The sequence below is a fragment of the Pezoporus occidentalis genome, unplaced genomic scaffold (assembly GCF_034315485.1).
Source record: "Pezoporus occidentalis ecotype Australia unplaced genomic scaffold, CSIRO_AGI_Poc_V1 ctg179, whole genome shotgun sequence".
NCBI classification, from domain to species: Eukaryota; Metazoa; Chordata; class Aves; order Psittaciformes; family Psittacidae; genus Pezoporus; species Pezoporus occidentalis.
In genome coordinates this window covers 408,680-417,759 of record NW_026913629.1, presented here as the reverse complement: position 1 = coordinate 417,759, position 9,080 = coordinate 408,680, and the positions used below count along the sequence as shown (strand labels likewise).

General features: G+C 62.1%; 3 protein-coding genes across 8 annotated transcripts in view; all 3 read right to left on the bottom strand.

The window, feature by feature from the left end:
* Positions 1–1,440: 1,440 nt before the first annotated feature.
* Positions 1,441–3,374, bottom strand: LOC134161732 (uroplakin-3b-like protein 1). The gene is made up of 6 exons (XM_062614855.1): positions 3,203–3,374; positions 2,619–2,765; positions 2,305–2,536; positions 2,149–2,225; positions 1,758–1,887; positions 1,441–1,669 (listed from the first exon to the last, which is right to left on the bottom strand). Exons 1-6 carry the CDS (start codon positions 3,336–3,338, stop codon positions 1,564–1,566), a joined length of 828 nt encoding a protein of 275 aa, XP_062470839.1. The 5' UTR covers positions 3,339–3,374; the 3' UTR covers positions 1,441–1,563.
* A 192-nt stretch (positions 3,375–3,566) lies between these two features.
* LOC134161782 (uroplakin-3b-like) lies at positions 3,567–8,118 on the bottom strand. The gene is made up of 7 exons (XM_062614961.1): positions 8,040–8,118; positions 7,165–7,353; positions 4,764–4,913; positions 4,477–4,687; positions 4,229–4,305; positions 3,996–4,116; positions 3,567–3,762 (listed from the first exon to the last, which is right to left on the bottom strand). The coding sequence occupies exons 1-7, from the start codon at positions 8,116–8,118 to the stop codon at positions 3,591–3,593; spliced, it is 999 nt and encodes a 332-aa protein (XP_062470945.1). The 3' UTR covers positions 3,567–3,590.
* A 201-nt stretch (positions 8,119–8,319) lies between these two features.
* Positions 8,320–9,080, bottom strand: part of DTX2 (deltex E3 ubiquitin ligase 2) — a 36,460-nt gene continuing 35,699 nt past the window's right edge. For all 6 annotated transcript variants that reach the window (XM_062614887.1, XM_062614890.1, XM_062614891.1 and 3 more), the window contains one exon: positions 8,320–8,557. In XM_062614887.1, coding sequence (XP_062470871.1) covers positions 8,333–8,557 — 225 coding nt within the window. In that variant the 3' untranslated portion in view covers positions 8,320–8,332. The remainder of the gene's footprint in view (positions 8,558–9,080) is intronic.

The window sequence follows — 9,080 nt, the reverse complement described above, 5'->3', positions numbered from 1 at the left end:
TATACACATCACACACACATCACACACATACACATCACACACACACACACACACACACACATATACACACATACACATCACACACACACACACACACATATACACACATACACACCACACACATACATTACTCCCCCCGTATTTCCCTCAGGCTCCGCACAAAGGGCAACACACCTTTACCCGGGCTCCATGGTCATAGCGCCCTTACGGAGCTCCCTCCCGCTGCCCCGGACGGGTGTTAGCAACCCGGCCCCCCCGCGCTGCGCTGCCAGGAGCGGCCTCCGTGGAGCGCAGCCAAGGAAAGGCACCAAAGCCGGGATTAACTCCTGCGGATCCCGGCCGCGGCACAGCCAAGGGACGGTGTCACCGGCAAACAGGGTCCCCCCAGCCCGCCCCATACCCGGAGCTCAAACACCCGTCTCACCGGTGTCAAGGAGCCTGAGGGGGGCTGTCCCCTGTCAGTGGGGCCGGTGTAAATGTGGTGTTGCCCTTTGCTAGGAGCCCACGGGGAAAGTACAGGGGGGGGCAATATGTGTACGTGGTGCGTGTATGTATGGGATGTGTATATGTATGTGGTGTGTATGTGTGTGATGTGTATATATATGTGATGTGTATACGTATGTGATGTGTATATGTGTGTGATGTGTATGTGTGTGATGTGTATATGTGTGTGATGTCTATATGTGTGTGGTGTGTATATGTGTGTGTTGTGTGTGTATATGTGTGTGATGTGTATATGTGTGTGATGTGTATATGTATGTGATGTGTATATGTATATGCACACCCACCCTGAGTCCACTTAAAGGGGGGTACGGTTCTCTGCTCCACTTGTCCTCAGCACTCGAGGGTCTCATCCTGCCCAGGCTGTAGGATCAGGGTCCCAGAGCCTGTCGCAGGATCAGGAACGCTGGATGAGGACCTCACAGCTCCCAGTTACAGGATCAGACCCCCCCGACCGTGGTGCAGAATCAGGCCCCGCTGCCAGTCCCCTCTTGCCATCTCGCTGCTGGCGGGGGAACACCAGCAGAGCCCTGGAAGGATTGGGCCGGCTCTGGATGAAGGAGCCCTTCGTCTGGGTTTGGGGAAGGGAGAAATCACTGTGGGGTGAAGGTGAATGGGGACAAACACCCTTTATACCCACCCCCACACACACTCCTGGGGGCATTTCGGTGCCTCTCACCCCAGCAGCAGGGCTGCTGGGGGTCAGGATCCCCCCTCTCTACCTCACCCCGCAGGGGAATTGCCCCATCCAAAGCGGGTGGAGGTGACTCCACATTCCCCAAGCTGGGTGTGAAAATGCTTCTTCCACTCCAGAGCATCTCCGGGCACATCCTGCCCTGGGGGCAGCCGGGCCGCACCCAGCGACGGGGCTCAGAGCCCTGCAGGGGCACATTGGGATGGGGCTGCGGGGGGTAGGAACCACACACAGGAGGCAGAGGCTGGGCACAAAGCATGCGGAAAGGCCTTTAATGCCCGGCTCCAGCGCAGCTCCGGCAGTGCCCCGGAGGCAGCGGGCATCGTGCCACCGGCACCGGGGAGGAGCTTGGGGCCGCGGCGGGGGGCTCAGAGCCGGGCGGGGGGGTGGTCATAGACGTGGTGTGTGTTGTACCGCTGCACCGTCACTGCCTCAGGCTTGCTGAAGGTGCTGCTGACACCGCAGGTATCCGAGCTATGGGGGGGAAAGGGGGTGCCGGTGTCACCCTGTGACATGCCAGCACCCATCGCGGCTCCTGATGGGACCCGGGGGTGACACTCACCCCCAGCACACCAGCATGGCCACCAGGCCGGCCAGCAGGGCGGCGAAGAGGATGGTGAGGATGGAGGTGAGGGCGATCATGGCAGCGCTGTGCCCGCGGTCCGCCCGGGGGATGTTGTTCCATGGCGTGGCTGGGGAGGGAGCAGGATGCGCACCCCGGTGTGTTTGTGGGCAACCGGTGTGCGACTGCACCGTGCAGACACGATGTGCCCTCGCACGGTGCCATCAGGCAGTGCCCTTGCCTCAGTTTCCCCCCGCTGCTCGCAGGAGAGCTGAACCCCGAGATGCTGGTGCTCAGCATCCAGCCTCCCCCCCCCCCCCCGGGCCACCCTGTGCCCCCCAACCCGAGGGATGTGGGATGGGTGCAAGGGGCAGGATGAACCCCCTGGTACCTGTCCTCAGGGGGATAGGCTCTGACCACTTTGTCTCAGCCACAGGACCGGAGTTATCCCAGGCGACAAACTTCACCCTGGGATGGGATGGGAGGGTGGATGTGATTCAGAGGGCTGCCAGCAGCCCCCATGAGCAGGCTATGGGGATGGGTATACCGGTACGGCCCGGGGCCGGGCAGGGGGCCGTTGCAGGTGGGTCTGGTGTTATCCCTTTGGCAGCTGGTCTCGCTGCCGACGCGCAGCACCGCGATCTCCCCATCGGCTTTGGGGCACGGGTAGTTGAGGAGGGTGGTGTTGAGGGTCATGTAGGCAGAGGTGCTGCCCGGGAAGAGCTGGTACGCCCTGGCCTGGGACCCCGGCTCCAGGGTGTTGTTGAAGCTGAGTACGCCTGCAGGGATGGGGATGGGATGAGGAGGGACCGCGGGGTGCACGGGAGGAGCCCTGCGCGCACCCCCAGGACCCCTGCGCACCCTGCGGGTCGGCCACCACCAGCCAGATGACGGCGTCGCTCAGCGAGTCGGGGAAGGCGCAGCGGGGCTGGTCCAGCACGAAGGTGGAGGCGGTCGTGAGCCCCCCCAGGGCCAGGTTGGACAGGGCCGGGGTGTACAGCTTCGGGTCTGCGGGAGGAGGCAAGGCGGGTGGGTGCAGCGCAGGGTGCGGGCCCTCACAGGGGCACAGGGACAGAGGGAGCTGCCCCTTTGAACCCGACAGTGCCCCCCCCCCCCCCCCTCATTTTGGGCTCAGACACATGAAAAGAGGGAGCAAAGACACCCCTCCCCCCCCCAGAGTACCCCACACTGGGCAGACCCCAGGTGGCACCAGGGACACTGGAGGTGGCACCCAGAATAGGGGGGCATCAGCTGCTCCGCACCTCCGGGTCCAGCGGGGATCCTGGTGCTGTGCACAGGGGACCCCTGCAAGCAGGAGACTGAGGACCCGATCCTGCTCCGCTCCGCTCCGCCCCATCCCATCCCATCCCATCCCATCCCATCCCATCCCATCCCATCCCATCCCATCCCATCCCATCCCATCCCATCCCCGCTGTCCGACTCACCCTGCCCGCGGGCCGGCACCAGGAGCAGGAGGAGCAGCGGGAGCATCGTGCGGGCTCCTGGGTGCCGAGGGCGGCAATGCGGGCGGGTGAGCTCCGTGTCCCCACCAGACCCGCCTGCGGCCCCAACCACCCGCATTCCAGCGCTGGCCACAGCCCCGTGGCGAACTGGTCCAGCCCGTTTCCCCAGGGAGCATCCCCTGGATGTGAGCGCCCGCGGCGGGCGAGCTGAGAACAGCCGCGCTCACGGCACGAGTGACACAGCACCCCCCCCACCCCAATACCAAGTGCCACCAACCCCGCCCACGGGTGGGTTTTGGGGGGACCCGGCGCCCCGAAGCATCCTCCCTTGGCCACAGAGGAGGAGGCAATGCGGGTGTGAAGTGAGAGTTTACTCGGCAGGACACGGAGCAGGGGGCCGGGGGGCAAAGCAGCACAGCCCCGGGGGGCTGCAGCGGCATCCGGGGGGCCGGGATAGCGCTGGGGGGATGTGATGGGTCCTGTAGGATCTGTGGGTGCTGGTTCCTGAATCCCGGCGGTGCAGGGACCCCCACGCCTTGGCGCTGCAGGAGAGAGGAGCAGAGGTGTCAATTGGGGTCTGGGGGGCTGTGCTGGCTCCCCCCAACTCCAACCATCAGCCGGGGGCCCTTTCTCCTCAGCAAGCTATGGCAGCCCCCCCCCCCAGTTCAAGTAAATCAAGGCTCTTTAAAGGTTAACCCCATCTCTCTGCTGATGGGGCTGAGGAGGGGGTGTCCCCTCGGGATCCCCATGGACATGTCCCCATCCAGACCCGTACCCCACGGCACCGAGCACCGCGGCGGCCAGCACGGCCCCCAGGCTGGCGAGGATGGAGGTGATGACCACCACGGCGCTGCTGCGGTGCAGGGGCACGGGGTCGATGGTGCTCAGGCTGCTGGCTGGAAAGAGATGGGATGAGGGGTAACAGGGATGGTGCGATGGGAAGGGGAGGGACAAGCTTTGGGGTGATGGCATAGGGCTGATGCTGTGGGGCAGCAGTGCCACTGGTACCTCTGCGAAGGAGGATGGGCTCAGACCACCTTGTCTCTGCTCTGGGGCCGTGGCAGCCCATCACCAGGAACTTCACCCTGTGGGATGGGAGCGGTGGTGACACCAGGGGTGGGATGTGCACATAGAATCATGGAATCACAGGATGGTTTGGGGTGGAAGGGACCTTAAGTTCATCCAGTTGCAACCCCCTGAATCCAGTCTGGAATTACCCGGGGTGGGATTTAGGGGTCCCATCCTGCCAGCCTCACCTGTATGGCCCGGGGGAGGGCAGGGGCCCATTGCAGGGCTCCTGTCCCTCGCATGCTGTGTCCCCCCCAACGCGCAGTGGGGCTGGGCTCGGTGCTGAGCAGGCGAAGGCATGGACTGGGGTCTCCAGCGTCATGTAGGAGTGCGCCGTGGGCAGCCGCTCGTACAGGGGCACGTCAGCACGGGACGGGGGGTTCCTGAAGGCACCCGAGGCTGCACAGCACCCATGGGGGTGAGGGTCCCTGTATCCCCATGGGGAGGGAGCGCGTGCTGGTGCAGCGGGACTCACCGTTGGCGAACGCCACCACCAGCCACACGGCATCGGGAGCGTTGGCCTCGTGGTCGAAGATGCAGCAGGGTCTCTCCAGAGCGAAGGTGGTGGCCGTGAGCTTCCCCGGCAGGGCCGCGGTGGGTACGTGGGGCACGTAGGGCAGCAGGGCTGCGGGAGCGGGCGCTGAGCAAGTGCTGACCCCATCCTGCATCCTCATGAGCATCCCCAGCCGTGCCCAGCCCATAACCCCCTCCCCGGCACACAGACCCATAGGGAACCCTTGAAGCCCTCCGAGCCCCTGTCCCCGCAGCAGTCACCCAGGCCCGTGGCTGTGCCCGTCCCAGCCAGCACCAGCACCAGCAGCAGCAGCTCCATGGCGTGGTCCCAGCTCTGCTCGCTGTGTCCCGGTGTGGAGGGGATGAGCTGCCCCCGGAGCTGGGCCCTCCCAGCGCAGCAGCATTCCTGCACCAGCTCTGCCGGCCCCACCGGACCCCGCGGCAAAGGGGAAACGGTTGCACCACCCGGGTCAGCGGGGACCAAACCCCTCCGGAGCCATCCCAATGGACACCGGAGCCGAGGCACCAGGGAGCGCTGTGAGGGTGGGGGGCAGAGGCAACGATGTGAGATCCTGCCTGCATTGTGTGCAGTTCTGGTGCTTCCAGCATAAGGACATGGAGCTGATGGAGCAAGTCCAGAGGAGGATGCTCAGGGGCTGCAGCAGCTCCTATACGGAGCCAGGCTGAGAAAACTGGGGCTAGAGAAGAGAAGCTGATGAAGACCTGAGAGCAGCTTCCAGTGTCTGAAGGGGACTACAAGGATGCTGGGGAAGGATCTTCATCAGGGACTGTAGTGATAGGACAAGGGGTGATGGGTTCAAACTGGAATAGGGGAAGTTTAGGTTGGAGATAAGGAGCAAGTTCTTCCCTGTGAGGGTGCTGAGGCCCTGGCACAGGGTGCCCAGAGAAGTGGTGAATGCTCCATCCCTGGCAGTGTTCAAGGCCAGGTTGGGCAGAGCCTTGGGTGCCATGGTTTAGGGTGAGGTGTCCATGCCCATGGCAGGGGTTGGAACTGGATGAGCTTTAAAGTTCCTTTCCAACCCAACCCATTCTGTGATTCTATTTCAAAGAGAAACAGAGGTAGGAAGGAGGCACCGGAGCCGTGTTCAAGGATGGTTGTGGCCATAGATGCAGCCGTAGCAGTGGCCCTGCTCCCACACCGAGCCCTGGCACCCTGTGCATGCCTCCTGCCCATTGAGCATGAGGGATGTGCCTGCTGGCTCCGGGTGCAGGCAGCCTTGGCCAAGGGCAAGGGAGTGCTCGGGAGCCATCACACCCTGAGCTCACCCAACCCACCCATGTGCAGGGCTGAGCTGTCCCACCCTGTGCCAGGGGCACCCCACACTGACACTGCCCCTTCCATCCAGTGCTGGGGAAGAGCACCTTGATCCCCCGGGACAGGACCTGTGACCCTGCAATGGGGCTGGCCCAGAGCCCTCCCCATTCTCCCCCCACTTGCTCCCATTGCAGAGGGTGTAAGTGCTCCTTCTCTGGTGTTTGCCAAGGGCAGTGGCTGTGTGGGAAGGGATTCCCCCGCCTTCCCAAAGGGGCTGGGACAAAGCCTTCGGATTAAGTGGAAATGGGGCATCCAAAGATTACAGCATCCAGCTGCAGCCCTCATCCCTCCTCCCTCTTCCAATCCCTGCCTCATTCCCCATCTTCCTGCCTCAAGGTCCCCTCTGGCAGCAGATGCCCATGGGGATGTGCCAGCCCCAATCTGCCCCCTTGGTCCCCCCTGTTGCTCTCCGGGTGTGACGCAGGGGGACCGTGAGTCACAGTTTCAGTGCTGGTACCAGCATTCCTGTGGGGTCAAGGCTTGGCTCACACCCAGCACAGTCAGACTTGTCTGGTAGCATTAGAAGCACTTGATTCAGGCTCTGTCCCCTCCAGCTCCAAGGCACAGGGGCCCTGGAATCTTCTTCTACCAGATGCTGCCCCAGGGTACAGCAGGGACCAGCTCTGAAGCATCTCCCCACCATGGTCCCTGGGCTCTGCTGCTTTCCACCCTTTCACCACTTGTACCCCCTCATCAGAGGGTCTAAGAGCACCCTGGACATGGGAAGGGCTTTAGGAGATGCCTCACTCCTATCGTGACAGCAGCAGAGCCCGACCAGCCCAGCAGCAGGGAGGCTCCAGCTGATTCACACCGCAGCACCTGCAGGAGCTGCCCTGGGCACAGGGAGCAGGAAATTCTGGCTCTGTGCAGGGCTGAGCAAGCTCTGCTCTGTTTCCACTGCAGTTTGGAGCTGAGGGTGGAAAAAAAGCTGAAGTCTGCACTCGAAACCTCTCCCTTCCGCAATCAGGGCAGGAGAGGAGCAGGCAGAGCCCATTGGGGCAGAGAGCAGCAGCACGCAGGCACCCACCTGCTGCTCCAGGAGCTTCCGTCCTTGCAGCATCCCTGAACTGCACCAGAGGGCTGAGGGTTTTCTCCCTAAAGCCTTTTGACAGAGGGGAAGCAGGAGACTGCAAGTACAAGATGAACAACAGGGACAGACCCAGCCCTTGACAGCTCCAGACCCCCCTTGGTTTTGTATCGGCATGACCAGGACATGCTGGTTGCAGGAGGACAAGACAGAGCTACCATGAAGCACCACCACATCCCTGCTCTCCCATGAAGCGGGCAAGATGGCAAATGCACCAAGGCCTCTGATGTGCCAAAGGGATTTGATGTGGGGCTGGTGGCCAGAAACAGCTCTTAGATATGCTCCAGCTACCAGGGGACAACACGCAGCAAAGCCACCAGGACTGGGGCAACATCCCCTTTGGAATAGCCAGAGCTGACGGTGCAGGAGCGTGCTCCTGCTGGAAAGCATCCCTGCCATCCCTCTTTCCTCCCTGCCACGGCAGCAGAGGAAGGGGGCCGTCACCACATGGTGGCACCAGCAGCCCCTGCAGCACACAAAGCACAGCAGCCTCCTCCCTGCATCCAAACCCTGCCCCAGCAGGGCTGAGCTTTCCCCCCTTTCCCCTGGCTGGATTGAGTGTCCCCGGATCCAGGGAGCAGCCTGGTCCCCTAGAGAGCCACCAAGAGGGGAGGCAGCCCAAGCCCCCAGGTAGCTTGAAGGGAAAGCAAGGGCTGGCTGTGGAAATGAAGTGTTTTATTACAACCGAGCTGGCACAGGGGCAGGAGGCTTCACCCTCAGAGGTGCCCCATGGACAGGGAGCTGCTGTGAGCAAGGGAGGCCATTATTTGCTTTCCAGGTGGTTTAACGGGAGCAAGATGCTCCCCTATCCCCACCCTGTCCCCAGCCAGCACCAGGGTGAGCTCCTGCCTTCACAAGGGGCTCCATCACCTCATGCCCATTGCCCCAGCCCATCCTGGCTGTCCCCATCCACCCCACACAGAGACACAAGTGCAGTTTCTACAAAAATACCCTTCCCTCAGCCCAAAAGGAGACCGCAGGAGCCGGCAGAGCTCCTGCAGTGCAGTTATTGCTCAGTGGGACGGGCAGGAACTTAAGGCAACAGGAATAAGTGCACGAGGTGGCACAGCCAGGTCGTGTGTGTGTCGTCCCCCCCCCCCCCCCCAGTTCATTGTCTCAGGCAGTCCTCAGTGACACCTTGTGCAGCCAGCTCTGCCAGCACGTTGTCCAGGTAGTTGGGGTCTGGGTAGCCGTGGCCACTGAGGTTTGTGTCCATCTCAGTCTTGTGGTGGATCTCATTCCATACCACGGTGTTGCTCTCGCCCGTGGTGCTGGAGGTGCCCACTGTGAAAATGAGGCGGCGCTTCCAGGCCACCCTCAGGAGCTCCAGGACCTAGAGGTGGGAAGGGAGAAGCCAAAGCTTCAGCGGGTGGGAGACTTGAGCCACGTGAGCAGCTTGCCGGAAGCTTGGCAACCTAAATCCCTGCTCCAGGAGGAAAGCAAAGATCCCGGCATCAGAAGGGATCTCCTTCACCTCCCAGTCACCCCTGTGGTGTCCCAGTGGAAAGGACCATTCCCTACATGTGCTGGTCTTCCAGGAGTTCACTGGCACAAAGTGGGACAAACCCCACCACCCAGAGGACATGGGGATGGGAAGAGCCATACAGCGCAAACCCTTCTAACTGCACAGCCCAAGAGAGGCCAGGAGTGTCTTCCCAAAGGGCCAGATGGGATTTTGTTTAGTAAAGGGATGAGGGAGAACAAGTCTTCACAGTCAGACAGCAGCATGGGAATAGAGGGATTACAAACACATAAGGAACAAACAGTGAGGACAGCTACCAAGAAGAGCTGGTTAGCATCATGAGGACAGCTCCCCAAGCAACCCTGTCGTGCTGATGCACCAAGCCTGGGCCAAG